Raw genomic sequence first — 21,916 nt, 5'->3', positions numbered from 1 at the left:
CACAGGGTGACATCCCATGTCTGAAGAAAGGGTTTTTCTGATATATAGCAGTAGGGCTGTGCGGTATACTAGTTTCAAATTTCCATACGGTATGAATTTTTCATATACCATCATACCTTTTGTCACTCTTCGGCAGGCAGCAACATTTATTTTTCATCGCTGAGGGTGCAGCGGTCGGAGCTACTTACGAGTCATGGTTAGAACTTTATAACAACAATTAATAACCTACTTAATAACCAATTAATAACCTGTAGAACACCACGACAACAGTTTGTGACACAAACAATTTCTAACACTTATAATTGTACATTTATAATAGTACACCGCCAAACTGCATGCTGGGTAAAGCTTGCCCACTATCACAACAACTCTGTCGTAACTCCGGTCTGTCTCTTCCTGTTTTTTTTCACCTACATTCCCCTGGGTCCTGAGTCCCTCCATGTTTAGCTTTCTAACACCCTATATGTACCAACGTACAAACAGCTCTCACCACTCTAACAGCTGTCCAGTTGGCCGTCAGTCTTTTTTGGCGTCAATGAACGAATGTGTTTACTCTGAAAAACCGTCAGAATCTTACAAAATACCGTGATATGGATTTTGGGCCATACAGCTCAGCTCTATGTAGCAGGACAACGCTCATTGTAGAGGCGCCCATATTTTTCACAAGTTTTGTCCACATGCATGCCACTGTGAGGCACAGTTTACAGCTCTGGCCTCACCACAGCCCCCAATCCCCTCTGTCTTGTCCCGTTCAGCAGTGCTGACTCGGGGACACTGTGAATCCTGGCTCTGATGAATCTTGCATGTGTTTGGGTGGTGGCCCGAGGACGGGTTGTAAATCTTCCCTGGCACCTTTAGAAGAGGGGAGGGGTGTTTCTTCACAGTTCCAGCCAGAGGGGCCGGTGGAAGTCGGAAGACCAGCATGCACTGCTGGAAACCAACAGAGAAAGCTTCATCTGAAACTTTGTTGGGTGACACTGACAGACGGTACACCTCTCTGCAGAAAGAGTGTGAAACAGCTGCTGTGTCCCTTCCTCCTTTTATTTCTAACAAGGCTTTGTATTCCTTCCACCCCAGCAAATAAGTACTTTATTAAAGAGAAGGACTTTATTAAAGAGTGGTATTTAAAGGCTCAACTGAAGTTAAGTGGGGGTGTTGAGGGTGATTCAGCACCTAATGTTGTTCCTTTCTTTCTGTGGGCCTATTGGTAAACTTCAATGGAAGTGAAAACGATCTGGCAACTGGTAGATGTACTGACAGGCTCAATGGTAAAATGAGGGGTGAGCAGGATGAGTCTGAGGGCACCTGGTGGACAGGCAATGGCAATAAAGCTTAACAAATAAGTGGGCATCTAATATTTTCTGTCAGTCGACTATTTGATTACAACACTTAGCATTTGTATCGAAATGATTCTGTCCAGCTTAAATAATGCGTTCCTAGTAATGAAGTAGTCAGTCACTTACAGTGTTCATTTTGGCTCTTTTCATAGATGACAATGTATGGAAAAACATTTTACGGAAGGCTAATTAAGTGTGGCTTCAGCTGCAGGGGTCATAGAACCCTGCAGCAAAGCGCACTTCATGTTCTCCTGCGGGCTTAATTAGTTGGAATGCTTCAGCAGTCCAACTATTGTTATTGTCTTCTTTAATCAACTTATTATTCTATTTCTTCCGTACGTATTTTGCACCTTATCTCCTCCTTCATATATACAGCTACAGAAACCATTCAAATATTAAAATATTCAGCTACTTAAGGACACTCCTGCTATGACTCTTCATATTTTTAACTATTAAACTTTTTGAATTATTAAGCTTTTTATGAATGGAAGCGGATGGGGAAAATCTTCAAATCCTCTTGAACTTCAAACGCTTACAGGTTCTGCATACGTTCAGCTAAAGACACCATTTAAACTTTTAAAATGTTCACACAACCTTCAGCTATTATTCTATAATTTCAGAATTTTTATATCTTCTATAATTTTTTATCTGTCAGCGTTTTCATTTCATGCTTTTTTTCCCACCATTTCTGCCTTTAACATGGGTGTGTATTGCGCCGCTTAGAGTGCGTGATGTCACAGCTTGAGTGTAGTTCCCCTGGAGGATTAGTTAGATTTTTTTTTTTTGCTTTTTGCCATCTCCTCCACAATACTAAGTCTTTGGGCATAATTTATACATCAAAACGTAGGAAATCTTGTCTTACTTTGTAAACTTGGGTCGATTTGAATCCAACAGATTCAGACGTGTTGAAATCAGACGATATGTGAGAGGTGGCCTCCTCCTTCTTCCATGCACTGAAAAATGCACTGAAACCTATGGGGATCATACAACTCAGTCTCTCAATCATGTCACAGGTGTTTTCAGTTTGAACTAATCACCGCTTAACACTCATTCTTGTTTTAACGTCATTGTGGGGACACACACACACAGAGAAACCAAGTGAAGGCTGTTGGTGGAGAGAGGAAGTGAATTTGATCACTACAGGGCTCTCAAGTTTTTAAGACGGGTGAGAGTGACATATCTTCCCTGCCGCCGCGCCCTCGCCAATGCCGTATGCCCACAGACCAGCTCCCCTCCTCCCCATATTATTATTAGCTTTATTTTCATTGGTTGCTGGATTACATTTCACCCAGATACAACAGATACGTTTTTCTGATTGGCTATTCGTGTAGCCCATTTCTTTTTTTTGATTGGCTGATGAGTGGCACCTCGCGGCAGAACTCCAGGGGATTCGGGGGAGACGTGCTTGATTCCTCCATGGTGAGGGCAGCGCGACCAGGTCATGTCTGTGCGCTGCGGCACATTAAATAGCCTAGAGTTTTTTTTCAGCGTGAGAAATACGATGTGTGGCGGGATTGCGTGACTTAAGACCGAAATGCGTGACAGTCACGCTCAATGCGTGACACTTGAAAGCCCTGTCACTAGCATGAAGTTTGCTATGCTCACTGACTGTGTGTCTATGTCCACGTGTGTATGTGCGTGCGTGCGCGTGCGTGTGAACGGCCGCGTGCGTGCACGTGGTAATACGGTCACGCGCACTGTCGTGTGTGTGTGTGTGTGTGTGTGTGTGTGTGTGTGTGTGTGTGTGTGTGTGTGTGTGAGAGTGAACCTCAGTGAAGCTGTTGCTCCCACGTCTATTTAAACTCCAGAAAAATATCAAGGATATCAGTGCGATTGTCTCCTCCTCTCCTCTCTGTTGAATGTACTATAATGGTGATTTGAGCATGTTTTTGCCTCGAAATTTGGGGTTTACCAGATGCTTTTGTACACAATCTGCACACACATTGGAGTGTGTGACTTGGAGATATTCATGCAGATATTCAGTCAAAGGCATTGTAAAGCCTCCTGTCTGTCTGTCTTCCCTTTCAAAATAAAAGCCCCATGAATTAACTGTATCATAACATAAAGCTCATGAGGATTTTTGTATTAAATACTTAATGCGCAGACTAATACTTTGACTACTGCTGCTAATATTTGGACTATTTACTACTTCTACTCATACTACTGTTATTTTAACTACTACTTCTACTACTACTACTGTTACTTCAACTACTAGTTCTACTCATACTACTGTTATTTCAACAACTACTTCTACTCATACTACCGTTATTTCAACTACTACTTCTACTGTTACTTCAACTACTACTACTTCTACTCATACTACTGTTATTTCAACTACTACTACTCAACTACTACTACTCATACTACCGTTATTTCAACTACTACTACTACTGTAATTTCAAATACTACTACAACTACTACTTCTACTACTGTTATTTATACTACTACTACTACGACTATAACTACTACTTCTGCCACTACAACTACTGCTTTCACTCATGCTACTGTTATTTCTGCTACTACAACTACTACTTTTAATTTATCTCTTGGATTATTTAGATGTTGCAGTTTTGCTTCCAACTTTTCCATTTAAACATTAAGAATGTTCAGCAGTTCAGTTCAACGCTTTTGGGCTTCAACACTTTTCAGCAGGTAGTTTATCTTTTCAGCTATTTTAAGCTATATTCAGCTATTTTCAGCTAAATTCAGCTGTATTCAGCTATATTCAGCTATTTTCAGCTGTATTCAGCTATTGTCAGCTATATTCAGCTATATTTTCAAATATTTAAGCTTTAAGCTTCAGCTTTTTGCATTCCAACGCATTTTCAGCAGGAAATGCAATTTCTAGGTATTATTATTATTAAGCCCGAGCAATACTAATGTGTGTATATATATGTGTATATATGTGTGTGTGTGTGTGTGTGTGTGTATATATATATATATATATATATATATATATATATATATATATATATATATATATATATATATATATATATAAAAAATGTACCTCAATAACACATCTCACTACCGGTAATGTGTATATATATTGCGACGTCTTACGGCAGTAGTAGCCACACTTTCAAAATTTCTTGTGAAATTTTCTAGTTTACTTTACTCCCATGATACTTTGCCTGAGGGTAACCCGTCTGCTCTCCTGCTGGCTACATGACGCTGGTGCTGCGTGCTCATTGAAATCCTGGCGAGAAAAAGCAAGTAATGTTCTCTGAATGAACGAATAGCGCACAAGGAAAGCATTTGTGGTAGAAGCCGCCATTGTCAAGTGGATTTAGAATGTCTGGCTACCTGATGCCCCCAAAGGGAAACTTTGACAATCGACCCCACACTGGGGCAGCGCCACCATGGCTCACCAGCTGGGCGAGTAAAGAGCCCCTGTAAAGGGGCGGTGGCCTAAAATCATCAGAGCAGAATAATTGTTTGTTAGCCTGATAGCTAAGCTGTTGTACTCATATTATAAACATTCAAATGTAAATTAGATTCAATTAAATGTATGTTGTATCGCCCAAAATCACAAATTACAAAATCTGTACACATACAACATCCTCTGTCCCGGGATCTCACATCGGTTCAGGAAAAACTCATCTATTGTACACAGGAGTGCAATATGTCATGTGTACAGAATGAACAACATAACTGAGTTGCAACACATTCAATGCATATGACTGCATTATTCAGGAGAGAGGAGCTCAGTGTATCCTAAGATGTGCCTCAGCAGTCTAGGCCTATAGCAGCATATCTAGGGGCTGGACCAGGGCAAACCTGAACCATCCCTAACTATAAACCTGAACCAGCCCTAACTATGAGCCTGAAACAGCCCTAACTATAAGCTATCAAAGAGGAAAGTCTTAAATCTACTCTTAAATGAAGTGACTGTCTGCCTCCCCGGACTGAAAGTAGAAGCTGGTTCGACAGAAGAGGAGCTCAATAACTGCATGCTCTGCCTCCCATCCTACTTGTTAAGACAATTAGATGGTAATTTAATAGGAAAAGAAAACACACAAAGAAATTATTTCTATTAATCTTCCGCTTGTTGCTGATCAATTTGACCTGAACAGACATGATCACTAGAAACGGTTCTCACTGTATTTAAGTTTTCTTTTTGGGATTACTGTGTCGCCTTAACATGCAGGTTGCCCCATTTATTTTGGTCTGGATGTGTTTTATAAATAATCCAGCTTTAGACAAAGCAAGGGTGTGACTTTTGTTTGTGAAATAAACATTAAAAACTCTAAACCCTCAGCTCTAATGTTCGACCTTCAGTCGACAGCAAAAGGTTTTTCCCTCATTTCTTCCCGTTGACATCAGTGAGTGTACCTGTGCTCTGAATTCAGTTTATTTATGTTGCCATGAAAAGCTGGTTAAACTCTTTTTTTCCCTCCTAAAAGGCTGGTAAAGTGAGTTTCAGGGGATTTACCTTGTTACACTTTCATGAGGCCTTGTTGCTCCGTGTGGCGGTTTAACAAGCAGAGCACCTCTCTGTGTGAGCCACCGTGGGGAAATGGATTTGAGCCATCGTCAGCAGCGGTGTCCTTCTGCCATCACTTGAGGTAGAATGTGTTCACTTAACTGTACTCAGTTTATGACCGTAACCGTTGGATATATCTGTCTACCAAATGGGCTAGATATGTTTTTACAGTTGATCCCATTTACACTTCAAGTCTCTCATATCTAAATACAATTCAGATGTGATGCTTGATATTCACAGTTCTGATTATAATCCGCCTCACCTTTTTTTCCACCTCTCTCCACACACAGGTTATTAAATAGGTGCACTCAACTGGTATTAGACAAACCCTTTTGAATGATCAAGAGCTGCTACTCTTAATTAATTAGTTGTCAATTGATTATCTATTTGATAATCAATTAATGGATTTGAGTCAAAGGTTGAGTTAAAGGATTATTGTCTGATTACAGCTCCTAAAATATGAATATTTTTATCCTTTATGATTTAAAACTAGGGTTGGGTACCGAGAACCGGTGCCAATATGGCACTGGTTCCAACACGTCCGGTACCTACCGGACCGAAAAGCAACGCAGATTTCGGTGCTTCCTTCCGGTGCCTGAGCCGATTTAAATACTTTTTTTTTTACACTACTCTGTGAAGTTGCACGGTATATAGATACTAAAAAGGTAGCGCGGTACCCGTACGTTAAAAACGATTATTAAAATAGCGCGGATCAGAGCGCACTCGCTGCTCTGCTCTCTGTCTGCCTGCATGCAGAGCGGGGCTCGAGGGGGCGGGGCTTCCAGCGCTCACACACACACAGTGCGCGCACACAGAGATCGCTGGAGACACGAGCACGAGCTTTTCAACGTCCATCCTCGGCTTGCTGGAACAAATCTCTCCAGTTGATATTAATGGTGACGTGTAGTCCAGTAAAGCAGCAGTTTGTAGAATCCAACAGTGTCTGAGTTCTGTTGCACCAGTCCAAATCAGGCAACCTGATGCTTGTGTCTGTTCTTTTGAAATATATATTGTTTATAGTTTGAAGTTGAAAGGTTTGAAGCTGTAGTTTGAAGTCAAGTACATTTTGTATGTATTTATTTATATTTCTAGTATACTTTAAACAGTTAATATATTGTTCAATTTGAAGAAAAAAAATTGCCATGGCATTAAAAAAGTATCGGTTTAGGCACCGGTATCGTTTTTAAAAATATCGGTTTCGCACCGGTATCGGAAAAAACCCAAACGATTCCCATCCCTACTTAAAACTAACTAAGGTACATTTAAGCGTTGCTAGCACAGCTGTTGATCGAGACTGGTTAACCGATGTGACATCACATTACAACAAGGATGAATGCTGCTGGTAGAAATGGGGATACGACACGCAGCCAAATGATACCGTGGGAAAATAAAAAGATGAAACAAGATTATAGAACTGTTAGAAAAATCTTACTCAACACCGGTTTGTAAAATCATTCAATCAGGACATTTATTCTTGGCAAAGAAGGAGCAGACTGCTCTCCGAACGAGCAGAGAGTGACCTCTTAAATACATAAAACACACAATCACAGAAGCTTGCACTGATCATGAACCTTCCTCACTTCATCCCATAGATGTGTTGTTAAGCCTTGAGAACAACAATGATGTGTTTTGTCATCAGTCCGGAACATCCAGATATAGCAGATCTCTTGACTGACCTTTGTGTAAGGGAAGTTCACACCGGAAACATCATATAATTAGAGAAAATCAACTTTTTCTCAATAAGTACATTAGGAATCAAATACAGTGGAACAGACTGAATAACTGCAAAGTGGTGTGCTGCACTTGACACTCTTTTGAGCCACTGACTGGTTTGAACCAGCTAACTATCTAATTACTGTCTGTAATCCACTCAAGCATCAATCCACTGAGCTACCACACATCTGTGTATGTTTTCATCCATTTCAAGCACATTGGAAGCAGATTAAAGGGTCATTTCAGAATCTTATTGGGTAATTACCCGTTTGAATTGCTCCCAATCAAGGGAATTAGTAAGGGCTCTATTGTGCGCACTCTGTTTCCGCCATCATTGTTCAACATCCTCCAGTTTGAAGCTTAGTGACATCATAGAAGTCAATTAGGGTTGAAAGAGACTCATGGAGGCGTCTTTGTTCTACCTGAGTTCTAGAGTTGAGGCGAACAAAGGTCTGAGTGGCTTTCTCTGAGATTTGGTTTTCTGTGGCTTCTTTTCAGCTTTCCACTCATTGTACGGCTGTTTCCTCGATTCACACTGAAGTGCTCTTTTCAACCTAAATTAAAGCTGTGTTTTCACTCCATATTGAATTCACTATTTAGTAAACAAAAGGGAAACTAAGAGGCATTTCAAATCCAGGTGAAAGAGCAATGTATTCATGCTAAATAGATATAAAAGCGTAGTATGCAATTAAACAGATGTAATATTGTTTATTACTATTTATTATTATTGGATGAATATAACACCATGGCTTTGGTGTGTCAAGATGAATGAAATACAGACTTTGATTTCCTCATGTATTACATTGTGGAAAAACAGGAAGTGTGGAAATCGTTTTTCATGGATTCCGTTTGTATTTGCCTCTTCTGCATGGTGAGGGTTTATTTTAAAGACATTTTAAAGGTTTACGTAAACCACATTTTACACCATGTCAAGGCCTCACATGTGTGTATACAGTGTAAAGGGGTCGGCTACATTAAATGAAACGTATTTATAACCATGAGTGTAACGCAAGTCCTTCAGTGCCTCATCCTCTAAACACCACAAGGTGGCGTAACACTCAAGACAGAAGTCTCACATCAACTTGCTACTTCAGGCTGCGACCGGCCGCACACACGACTTCTCATTTGTTCGTGAAAATATTGATACTAATTTGTAGTGATGGCGAGATGAAGCTTCCTGAAGCATTGACGCTTTCCATCCAATTGGTTCACTCATGGGCCGAAGCTTCATGGGGCTTCATTTGCTCTACTGCGCCACCAAGTGGACAATACATGTAAAACAGGCCGTGATCATAACGACGCCATGGCTTTGGTGTGTGAAACATTAAATGAATGATGTTTGTGACGACAATATATCAATTGTTAACTTATTAATATTGTGTCTGTCTTTATGATATAATGGCGGGGTCAAAAGTGAAAATGGAAACAAATTAGAGAGTGGGTTGTGATGTGACTGTGGGTCAGTGGTTAGCATATCTGTCTTCTAGTCAGAGGATCAGTGGTTCGAGCCTCAGCTCTGCTAGTCCATGTTGATGTGTCTGTTTTATTCATTTTTATAAAAATAAGAACTTTTCCACAGTGCTGGGCTTTTTGAGACAATTTCACTTCTTTATAAAACACCCTTTCACAGGCACAGATGAAGCTGGGTACAGAGAGGAAGGGGGGAAATACATTGAGTTTCGCTGCCTCTTATATTTCAAATCGCACGGCAAACCCACAAACCATTTTCTGAATCAGTCACGTGGTACGGCCGGCTCGCGAGGCTTCGAACGTCACCACATACGTCATCGACACAAGCCTCGATACGCGCTTCACCAAAATCTACCTGGATTACTCGACACGAAAAGACACATCACTACTGATTTGAGACTGATGGCTGGATAGCTAGCTAGTGTTGTTAAACATGCTGTCGATACATATTTACTATTTGTCAGGCATTGACTTTAAATCTTGTGAGCATAACACAGGGTTCTTACGGAAAAACCAGGAAAAGTCATGGAAATTTAAAATGGTTATTTCCAGGCCTGGAAAAGTCCTTGGGGAAAAAATTAAATCTCCAAAGTGTTGTAAAAGTCATGGAAATGTGTTCTATTCATGTGTTCATTTTTGGCTGAGTTTAAAATAATTAATATGCTTTTAAAAGAAAGACGCTCAAAATATAAGCAGGCATACATACAGCGGAGCTGCCAACTTTTCAAAAACCTTGGAGTGAGATTTTGTCGGGGGTGACCAAAATTTTGTCGCGCACGCAGCCACACACGTTGGTGCATTTAGCTCCACCAATTTGCCTGGATGGACACATGAAATAAAATGATACTGGCTATTGTAACACTCCAAAGTAGGTATAGTTTGCTAGATGAATATGCTTAACTCTGGGCTAGTATCAGATGATACGTATAACTACAGAGCCTTAAGGAATAAACATCAGCAGAGAAAGACCACACAATAAAGAAACTGGAATCAGAGGGTAGAATTAGTATGAACTGTATTGTAGAACAGAATATATGATGGGGTGTGAACATCAGTGGTATCAGTAGTGTTGCATGCTGTGTGTGTGTGTGTGTGGGGGGGGGGGGATGTTGAAGGTGCATAACAAAACAATAAGTTAAGTAACAGAACCTAAACTAACTCTGCCGGCCCAGGTGCAGTCACATGGTAATACAAACAATATCAGTATACTCCTTTTAAAGGTTTACGTGTTGGTGCCATGCTGTCGAATCACACTCAAAAGCGGCTTCGTCTGCGAGCGAGTGACGCAAGATCCCCTTAGTACCAGGCCACACAGAAAGAATGAAAAAAATAATAATAATCGAAAAATATGTTTTAAAAATATGTTTTTATTTTGAAGAATGACCGGATACATCGGTCTGTCCGTCTGAGCCTCTTGACACATGTCAAGAGCCTACGTGATAACGTTACCGCGGAAATGAAACTTAAATGTACGTTTCAACTCTGCTGGAGTGCCGGTGTTCTGGATTAAATTAATGGCATAATATTCTGAAAACCTGCAAGCAACATCCAAACCATGAATGTGAATATAGATCGCGATCAGTAGTGTTGCATGCTGGATGTGTAGGGACGCGAGGACTACTATAAATGTCAGTCAGTGATCATCAACATCATGTATTTCAGTAAATTTAACGTTTTCTCTGAGCCATAGAATATAGTCGTGGCCGGCGATCTCAGAGGCAGGGCCGCTTGATGACGGAGGTGGGCCGGCCCAATGGCGTCGGCCTACCGGGGATTTCCCCGGTGTCCCCTATGGCCAGTCCGCCCCTACTTTGGGGTAAATAGGATGTCTATGCAGCGAATAGGTTTACAGATGCGCTCCTTATCGCCATCTATCGTCGGGGAGTTTGAAAAGGAACGAACGCGCTTCGGCCCAATATCAGAAATTTTTTTTTGCCGTGAGAAATTGGTTGTGTGGCGTGAGTGTGTGGGAAAACATGCAAAAGCGTGTGTCACACGCCGAAACCGTGAGAGTTGGTAGCTTTGCATACAGGCATCTATACAAATGTTTATTCTTTTAATCAAACTATTGTCTCATTCATTTGTGTCTTTTAAGGTTTACTGTATGCTTTGTATTCTCATTGGTAGTTTAAATACTACATTTTCTCACTTTTTCATGTTTACACCCAGATTTCACCAGAAGTTTGGTCATGGAAATTTGGTTTAAAGTCATGGAATCCATTGGTCAGAATGTGTATGAACCCTGGTAACATTACCTTAACGGAGCGGACTAGAAATATCTCCCGTTGTCTCGGGTCCGTCCTATTTACTGGAGCAGTGAACAACGTTTGCATTGCATAAGAACCTTTAGGGATGGTAACAATTAATACAGGTGTCATCAAACCATGGTTACCAGGGAAATGAGTGAATGGCTTGTGAAAAAAACCCTTATATTCTGGTTTCAAAACACATACAAATATAAATGTACAGTCTTCCTTTTTTATTTTCTTTGGCGAGTGGCCATGGTAGAAGCGAGATAACGTCTGCTGCTGCCTAGCAACAGGCAGCTTTATCTTTTGTGAGGCGAGTGAGAGACGCTGTGTGCGTTTAGGTTCGAGGAGAAGCAGCGGAACGTCATCCATTTATTTTTCAGAAGCTGGAAGTTTAGTTCGGATTCCGATCTTTCCTCTCAGTGCTGCTCAAATGTGCCACAATATTTGCTGTGATGACATCATGGAAAGGTTTACGATTGGTGAAAGCAGCTTCTCGCGCTCTGTATTGATACAAAAGCTCAGAGGAAGGTGAAGGTCATGCAGGTCTAAATATGAGAACGTAATTAATGTGGATGGCAGGTGGATGAGGAGCACATTGACTGTGTGCTTGTGTGACTTCTACTGTATTGCTAAGCAATACATACAAGTAAGGAAACAGACAGCAAATGTAACAATATAGATTAATATGCATTTAAAAATTTAGGGCATTTTGAGGTAGTTGCAGCCTGAAGACAAAGCTCACTGAGATAAATATATTAGGTACAGTTACAAACAAATAGTCAAATAATGAATATATTATACTAATGCCCCCTTCATGATGGTATGTGGTACTTTTAATAATTAGGATCCATGGTAAACATGAACTCATAGTTCTATTAATTAAAGCTGCTTTGGCAAAAATTGTTTTCTTTAACCTGCATCTGCTCTTTTTTTAAATCCTTACTTAAAACAAACATAAAACAATGACCTGAAGTCATCACAAACAAATTGATTGACAAAGTCATGAAATATGAATGCTAGAATAAAGCACCTGTAAGGTATTAAAAAGGATAGCTCTGGGGTGTGCGGATGAGGGCTTTGACTCGATGTCAAACTCTGTTTAAATGATTAATTTCTGCGGTCCCTCGTCTCCCTGCAGCGCTGCGATGGAAGCAGACGACGCGCTGTCACTCAGGAGAACCGGGCCGAGGCTGCATGAGGCACCGTCTCCGTCTGGATACGCTTTATACAGATAGATTTGTGATTTTAGCATGAATTAAAAAGCCAAAATACCATTAAATCCAGCTTCTGATCTACGTAAGTCCCCATTATAGGAATAGTCAGGCCTGAAATGATAAAGTTACAAGATTTTTTCAGCACTTTCTAACGTTTAGTATACTGCTTACATTGCACATTGTACATTTTCAGAATGATGTCACACACTGCTGCCTTCATTAAAGATATAAATAAAAAAACAATCTGATATTTATTTGAAGCGAGCGTTGCTTCTCAGCAGCTAAAGGTGAATATTAGTTTGTCCATACTTTATCTGATGCATCTCATTGATGTAGTGACATCTGACAGATACACTTCTGTTATTCACGATACAGAAGCAACTAAATAAATAATTTGTAAGCAACCCAATTAGCTTTGATGATTCATATTTGAATTTCTGTTTTCAGGCCACTCAATGAGCTCTGTTAAGGTTCGTGGAAAATGTTGGTTGTTATTGGAAGGAACGATTCAATTAAATTGTTTCAGTTTGTATTGCGATGTTATCTTAGGGTAGTTTTCATATAGAGCAGGTCTGAAACGTTCTCTTTGGTTCAGACTCTGTGAATAATACATTCTACATTCTCACCACAAAGAATCTGAGCGACCCAACAACAACAACAGACCTGGAGCAGAACCTGAGTGTGTGTGGAACATTGACTGACACAGGTTAAGGTCCGGTAACAAAGTCCCACACTTACCGTCGTTGTATTATTACATTTGCCCATATTCTTGAATGAGACCTTTGGCTTGCAACTCCTATTAATACTACTTTAACGATACATGTTGTACATTCATTTCTTTCATTGCACCTTGAAGGGATGCACAAGTGTGTGCATGGGTGTGTCTGCACTAGTGGCATCCGACTGGACCCATCTGCATTTTATATATATATATATATATATTGTTTGCTCATTAAGACTCTATGCTCAAGGACCTCTCGTGGTTATACTGAGTCACAAGTTTTCTTGCATCATTGAGTACTGTCCCCTTCCTCCTCTTACCAAGCCTACCTCGTCTTCTGACGGCCAAATATTTTCCTTTGTTCTGATCAAAAACTGACATTCATGAAAAAGATTGATCTTAACCGGAGCATCTGCAGATTCATTCCATACCTAATGTGATCCCCTAAAGTTAGGCAAGAACTAATCTGTATAAATTCCTGTTTTTGTTACCTTGACTCTCAGGGAGCTGGGAGGGACAACTGAGTGAGATTCAACTCTTATTTGTTTGGAAGGTGAGATGGAGACACACCTGGCGGAAATCTGTTCACAATCATTTTTCTTTATAGAAAAATAAAGCATTTTTAAATCTACTGTTTTAAAACATATTTAGCTTTTTACAACCTTCCTATTCCACATGTGCCCTCTATTGTCAGTCAGTTGTCGTGTTCTTTTACTTCCACTTTTCAGTCAAAAATCCTGCAGTGAAGGGCATTGTACTACAGAACAATTATACAGTGAAGTGTTTTTTTCATGGCCGTTCTCCCTCAGATGCCTCCTAGTGGTCATCCCCAGTGTTACAATTGACACGCAGACGTCTGTAAGTGCCCTCCTGATGGTGATGAGGTCATATTACGTTTACTGTTTCCCATTTATGGAAGCTGTATGCAATATTTTTTCAAGCCATCTGAAAATAGAATGCCTGAAAAAATGCACATCATTTGACAGGATAGATGCCAAGTGAAAATCATCCCGTAGAGCCTCCTTTATTTGGTATCCAACTGTCTGAAACCATAACGCAACAAATGTTTCTCCTGCCACCTCACAAGGCAAGAATGGGCTGTTTATATTTTAAATTTACACAACATATTTAGGATAATAATTTAGCATCAACAGCATTTCTAATCTTGAAAGCTATTTTTGTTATGCAGGAGTAGAGGGAATCTTTATCTGACAAACCTGCTATTTGAATCAAAATGCTTTAATAATCCGGGCTGCTCTGATTGCAAATCAAGTATTCCCAAGAATACCAAGTGCATGTCTTCTTCAATATAATTAAATAATACGGCAACAGAGAAACACGTTCCGAGTTATATTAGATTTATCTTCTAGCATCAAACAACCCCCATGACGATGTCAGGCCGAACAGAGATGGCAATATTTCTCCAGTAATAGAACTTTTGCTCCATTCCTTTGTCCGTCAGAGAGACTGGAGGGAAATAAAGTAGGTATTTTAGAAACCTAAAAGATTTGGGACTGGAGCCCCAGAAACCGGAGAAGCAGAGAGGCCAAAGAAAATGAGAAACGTCTGTCTATTGATTTTGCAGTTGTTGCACTTTCAACTCTAAAAGCAGTCGTAGAACACGAGGCCCGGTCACTTCACTGTGGAACAGAGCCGGTCCTCTCCGTCCTCTCTCCCGCTCAGGGTCTTGAATAGTTGGTGTTAACAATTCCTCCTCACCCTCAGAGTACCGAGCCTCGGCTCCTTCCCTCTTCCTGTCTGCACACTCTGCTGTGTGTGATTATTGGACACTGAAAAATGATTAACCTCCTGGTGACGGTTCAGCCGTAATAATTCACTGCAGCTGTTGGAATGTCCTTGTCGAACATGTACACAGATAAGTATTTCAAATGCCAATTAGTCGCCGTGTTCTTCATGTTTGGGCTCGGCGTGCCGCAGTGACACGGCTCTGCCTCGTACACGACAACCTTTTCCAGAGACTGTAACCGCCGGGATTCACTGCACAGCGACTCGTTTAAGAAGGTGCTTCACACAGAAGTCAAAGAAAATCGTCTCTAAGAGGATGAATGTAACTTCCCTGCGGAGAAAATCACAAATTCTCACCATAATCCCGTATTTTTCCATATTCCAGACATTAATCCGCATTGGTTGGAAACCACATGCAGTCGTGCAACTGCGAGAACTTTAGGGAAATTTTGTGCAGTTTTCTTTTATTTTTTCAGTAACTGATGTATATTTAGATTGTATGGGCCCAGTAGGAGAGGGAAAAGGTAGACCACAATGCTTTTGGAGCATATTTTCAAATAAATGCATTTAACCGTTTCCCGCTGCACACTACTGTCCAATGTAGTAATTGAATGAATGAATGAATATATACTTTATTAATCCCCAAGGGGACATTTTTTGTCATCAGTAGCGCCTTGCAACTTGAAGATAAAATATATAAAGAAGCAACAGGGATGAAAGATATATACAAAATTAAAATAAAGTAATATATATATATATATATATATATATATATATTTAAAAATACACAATAGAATAGAATACCGTAATTCAACAGTAGCAGGAGTTTGTAGTAGTACGATGTTTTGTTGATGTGTTTCGCTGCTTGGGAAAAGTCCAGTGAGTCGCGCGTTAGCCGCTCACTGAGCGAAGGCTAATTAGCGTTACTCACTGCACTATTTGTCTTCACGTTTCGGCTCATAAACCCAACTGGAGACAAATGATGGTGTAATGATATCTTTTGGAACTGTGAATGGAGTAATCCTCGTGACGCCTGTCCTGGCTTCACAAGGTGCATTTAACGTGATTTATTTCCCCGTGTTCGCTCGAGAGAGTCGGCGCTTGAGTGTCGAGTCAAACGCTCCCAGTTGTTTCCTGGTTGTGAGTGTGAGACGCCCTCGTGTGTTTGGTCGTGCTGCAGAGTGGAGTCGTTAACTCACTCTGGGATTCAGAGTGACGGCAGTATTGATGATGAATATTCCCTCTGCTGGTTGCACCATGATTCTTGTTGTGTCTGGAATCATTATGGACTAGCTTTACGTTGAGTGGACACGATGCGTCAGTGCTCTTCATCCAGCACATTTCCTCCTCTTCACTGCTGTCACCGGCAGTGGAACTTGTTTTGAGACCAATACGCTTCTGTGAGATCACACAACACACCGGCTCTCCAGGTAGAATACAGTGGACAAAAGGACGGATGGTTATTACAACACTGGAATGCACTGAACTCTGTGTGTCAATACCAGGCAGGGACAATGAAAGGCAACAACGTGGGTGCACGAATTCTCTCTTTTATATTTTTATTTCTAGCATTATTTGTATTGAATGTTAAACTACGGTATACACATTTCATTTATCTTTACAAAACAAAAAGCAAAGTTCAACACTCCTTATTTTTCACAGCAGCCACAGTGATTTCACAGAACAATGTAGTGAAGATTTTAATTGTCGATGATGGAGAGTAAACATTTTTTTAAAACAATATGTAATGTTTTTTTCTCTCTTTATTTATGAATAAAGCAAAAGAAACAAATACCATTTTTATAGAATCAGAACCAAGGTATGTATTGAGTTGGACATTTCTAAGTACGTCTGTAATGTCACAGTTTCTAAATGACCTTAAAACATATTTTTGGCACTTCTGAACTAATATTTTAGCTTGCGGGGCAATATTGATGCCAATATGCCAGATCATCCGAGACCGTACGGGACCGTCTCTTTCACTGTGTGGGAGCCGGTTTTCTAAGGTTCCCATAGAAAAGCTCAGGGAAACGTCTGTTCTTTATCAGATGCAGAAGTTAACCAGAGCACAGACAAACATTTACCTGGTTTCTTTATCAAATGTAATCAACATTATAGATTGGCTTACCTTGACTTTTTCTTTCGAGAACCTTATTAATTTAAAATGAATAAATGAAACAAAAATGAAAGCTGTATCTTTCCACAATCACCGTTGGGCGATAGACACAAATAATAATTCAGTGAGAAAAGTTTTGAGATGGAGCGCTGAGTTGTTAATGTCTTAAAATCATCTCTGACACAGTATAAACAAAACTGAGCATCATTGCATATTAACCTGGATTTTGTATATACATATATACATACTGTATATGTAAATATGTATGTGTGTGTATACAGGTGTGGCTCAGGTCAGATCATCAGATCTTCAATGCGGTGACTGAGAACATAAACAAAGCTAAAGTCTTGGCCGACAGGGAGCATCATTGTTCTAATTGCAGATTAAATGGATATTCCACCTGGCAGAGGAAAGCTGCACTGCTCTGAGGAATATAAAGTTCATCACATTAAAAATAGAAATGCTGCTCCATTTCCAATGTGTTTGTTTTTGCTCTCAGCTGTGTGGCTCCTGCAGGGGTTAAAGCCTTGAGCCCTAATGGGCTTATAGGATAACATCACTGTTTCCCTCTCGTCTGTCCTGGCTCAGTGCTTGGTGTTTGAAGACTCTCCCCTTGGCGTGAAGGCAGCGCTGGCCGCCGGGATGCAGGTGGTGATGATTCCTGACGACAACCTGGACCCCAGCTTCACCCGGGAGACCACGCTGCGACTCGGGAGCATGGAGAAGTTTGAGCCGCAGCTTTTTGACCTGCCGGCCTTCGACTGAGCCAAAACCTTAAAGCACACGCTATACAAAGGGAACGATGATGATGATGATGATGATGGAGCGAGATGGATGCCCTGCATACATGTGTGTGGACATGTCAATTACATGTTGTGACCTCTCATCTGACAGAAAACAGACAATGGACGAACCCTTGTAGCTCGGTCATGTCTCCCCCTTTAAAGGCTTTCTTTAGATGTCACACATTCTTGATTACTAAACATTTGTGTTTACACACATTTAGATATTTGCCTCCTACATGTCTGCCACCATCCTGATACGAGGGAAGTGGAAAGCAATTAATTTCTGCTCCCCAACATATTAAAAATTGTTCTGAAACCAGTTCTTTTTTCTTTTTTTCCCCATTCTTTTTTTATTGGTAGTAGAGGCATCAATCAGACATTTACAGATGTTATTCAGACAATTGACTTTTTTGATGATGCTCATTAGTTCTACACATATAGAACAAGGGGTGAAAAACAGAATAAACAAAAAGAAACAAAAAGAAAAACAATGTACAACTAAGGAGTGATCTGTTCTCTATTGTACATGCATTGATGTATGAAAATAAATCAGGTCTATGGGGTGTTACGTATGTAACCCATTTTTCCTAATATCCCATTTTTTTTCCCCCAGTCTGTGGTTGACAGATGCTGTTATCTTCTCCATGTTGTAAAGTCCATCCATGTATTCAGAGTGGGACTCTTTCTGAAACCAGTTCTATCTCATGTGTGTATGTATATATATTCTGTGTTGGATGTCAATCAAAAGACAGTTTCTGGTCCAAGCAGGAAGCTCCTGAACAAACACTGATGAGTCAGCTCTGTCTATGAGACTCTTCCTGTTCCACAATGTGTTTAAGCGGTCTTATTGAAATGCCAAAGACTCTCCTCATTGTAATCCTGTCCTCACCCTTTCATCTCCGCTCATGTCGGCCTCAACACTTAGTGCATTCACGTGCTCTCGTCAAGCAGGCTTATAGGAGGCCAAGGCCCGCTGGAGGAACAGCAGCTCCCTCAGGCTGCTGAAATAGGATTTCACTGCACTTCCATTCCACGGCTTCCTGGCCTTTCATCCTCAAGGAGGGGGTAGTCTCTGGTTTTCACTGTGTCGTTCCATTTCCCCCTCTCCTGGCCTAAAACATGGTTTGTGTGTGTGTCTCACCACAGACTGATTGTAGTGTTAGAGTGGATGACTTTTCATTTAGATTAAAATCACAGGCTGCCTGAAGATAACGCTGCGTTGGATACTAAAAGGACTTCATCCACATGGTGTACCAGCATCTTTTCAGATGTTTTCATTATCAAATAAAGAAATCCATAACAATAATAATTCTGCAATTTTTGTTTTTAATTCATTTTCATCTTGACTTTGATTTCAAATTGAAGTAGGCTGAGGGTTATTTTCTGATACTGTCTGTATTGTCAGATGTACTGTGTGTAGAAGTGGTGTACTGTGTGTAGAAGTGGTCACTGGCTCAATATCAAAGACCCGGATTTTACAGAAAAGGGTGAGATGAAAGAAAAATAACCTGAAGTTATTATTCCATCTGTGTAGTAGTCCGTGTCAAAAAGGATTTGTGGTAAATAAAAGTAGAGATGAAAGCTGTAGCCATCCACAGCTATTAAAATGTTTATGATGACTTCCAAAAGAGGTCCATGGTTGTGGTCGTTGTTCTTCTTCTTGGGAGGACCGTCTCATCTGCTGTGTGCAATGCACATCAATTGAATCACATCATGCGTGTCAATGTCCAGCCAAAGCCTGAAGGAGGCTTCAGCAGTCTGGGGGACAATTCAAGCGGCATCTTCCAATGTTATGCTCGTATCTGTAGACGGTTTCCTCCTGTGTTTGATGACCTCAACACACACTGGACGAGTTACGATATTTCAACACCAGTTTATAAGTCTGTGATAAGACCAGAGAGGGTCAAAAATGAAGGCATATGTACTAGTTGGACATTATTTTAAAGAGTTAAAGTTAAGAGCTCAACGCAAACAGCACGTTCTCACTCCAACACGTCAGATCCCGAGGCCTGGTCAGTGTCCCTCTCCCTCCTTATAAGCCACGCAGCTCTTTTTTCCCTTCTCCCGAAAATGAGAATATTTTTTTTTCAAAACTAAAACTGTGCTGTTCCGATTTAATTCATTTAAATTGCTAAAGTACCATAACCCTTGTGAGAAGGGGCGTGTGGTTTTACATTAAAAAAAAAATCCCCCTTCACAACGGCGGACAGGTCACATCCCTGTAACCTACGAGACCGTGGGAGTCTAATAAATCAACCTAGATCATTTTCTGACCAGTATGAGTGTCAAAATTGCGAAGCGAGACCGGAAGTTTTTGTTTTAGGTCGTAATCTTTCTAAAGTATTACTCTGTGGGATGATGGGAAGGCACCAAACAAAACAATAAAAAGCAATCGAGGAGTCATTTTTGTGGAATCTTGCTCAGACTCTTGACTTGATGATATTTATGCTGAAAATAAGTTAAAAGATAATTTCTTCTTTTTTAATTTTTTATAAAAAGGCAAGGAGTAGGGACCCTCGGGTGGAACCGGTTAAAAAAAAAGTTACTTTGTATGTTTATTTACGCAACAAAACTACTTGGTTAGGTTTAGTTAGGCGACAAGTATACATGGGGAGAATTGGTAAAAGATCGTCAAATAACTGTCCGTTATATAAAATAACTAGGATTTGTTTGTTCCATAGCTGTAGTAGTAGAGTACGGACATAACACAACTATGGGGAAATAAGTCAACATTGACTTGGTTCCGGGTCCAGTCCTGTGTTTGCTTGAACAGTCCAACCTCACCAACAACATCCAGAAACTGGAAAACAAGAAACAGGGAAAGACCCAGAGTTCATCACAGGCTGAGCTGCCACACAAAGACACACAGATGGTTTGCATATATTCTGCTAGCAACATCTGCACACTGGATACATCAAATAAATGCATTACTGTTTTGCTGCCGTCAACATAATAGATAATGCACCTGTATTGCAATAATCTAAGAATGCAATCCAGTCAGAGTGATTTTAATGCACACTACAGTCCCAGTTGTGCCATCCAGCATGTTTTCTAGGATCTGACTGTACTTCGATTGATTGAGAGCACACACTCTACAACACTGATGTCTTTCTGCATGGAGTTTTCTTTGAAATTGAAATCCAGCTTCAGAAGGGTGTCGTGGAGAATGGCATATTTCCTCTCATTTGTGCATGCTCTGACCCATTTCAAGATAATGGTTTCCAGCTGGGGGCTGAAATCATTTTTCAGCCTGGCTTTTTTTGTCATACTTAAAACAGCTATCTCCAGGCTTTATGGCTTGGTGGCTGTATAGTCGGCCAGTCATTATTCTTTATTGTTTCCCATGTCTGCCACTCACCCTTCTCTTTCATCCTCGCAGCAAACCTTTTCAACTTGACTTCAGCCTGTGACAGAAGAGGGCAGGAGAGAAAAGGGGAGTGGCAGAGATAGCTTCCTGTCATGTTTCCCAGGCTCCTCTCCTCGTCTGTGTCGCAACTGATAGGCGAGAGTGGCTGTGGGACACATTCATCTTCAACGTCAGGTTTTACATCTGTATTTTATCAGAAGTCAGACAAGCAGCTCTCCTCTAGAGGCAAAGTCGAAAAACACTGGACGGCAGACAAAGACATTGTATGGATGACCTCATTTTGAACATTCAAACTTTTTTTTTGTAGCCCCTTAAGTCAGGGGCTGCAAAACCATACTTCTAACAAAATGTGGAAAGAGCAGGATGGGGAAGCTCATCAGATAATGAAGGCAGGCCTCTTTCTGCACATTTCCCCCAATCCTGACTCTCAAAAGATACTGACTGGATGTCATATCTTTGAGGAGGCGGGGAAGCGGCTTTTGTATTTTTCTTCGGGGGATTTGAAAAGAAAAGTCATCACCTTACTGAAGGAAATCAGGGATCAAATATGCAGGAGCTTCTGTATTATAGTCATGAAATCCAGTGAAGCACAGTGATGCAAGTATTTTAATTGATTTGTTTGACAGAAACAGTCATAATCCGAAAGTTTGTATATAATTACTCCACAGTAGTTCAGTGCATGCCAACGCCTTTGTGTTTGCAGTCTGAA

The 21,916-nt window shown here is 40.6% G+C and overlaps 1 protein-coding gene across 1 annotated transcript in view; it reads left to right on the top strand.

Moving 5' to 3' along the window:
* Nucleotides 1-19,155, top strand: part of pudp (pseudouridine 5'-phosphatase) — a gene marked incomplete at its 5' end in the record, with an annotated part of 45,004 nt that extends 25,849 nt beyond the window's left edge. Inside the window, one exon of the mRNA XM_079236821.1 lies at nucleotides 17,644-19,155. Within this exon, the coding sequence (XP_079092947.1) occupies nucleotides 17,644-17,820 (177 nt within the window). The 3' untranslated portion in view covers nucleotides 17,821-19,155. The remainder of the gene's footprint in view (nucleotides 1-17,643) is intronic.
* Between the last annotated feature and the right edge of the window lie 2,761 nt (nucleotides 19,156-21,916).

The sequence above is a fragment of the Taurulus bubalis genome (genome assembly GCF_910589615.1).
Source record: "Taurulus bubalis genome assembly, chromosome: 21".
NCBI lineage: Eukaryota > Metazoa > Chordata > Actinopteri > Perciformes > Cottidae > Taurulus > Taurulus bubalis.
Note: the sequence above shows the minus strand (reverse complement) of the source record. Positions and strands in the feature narration are given on the sequence as shown.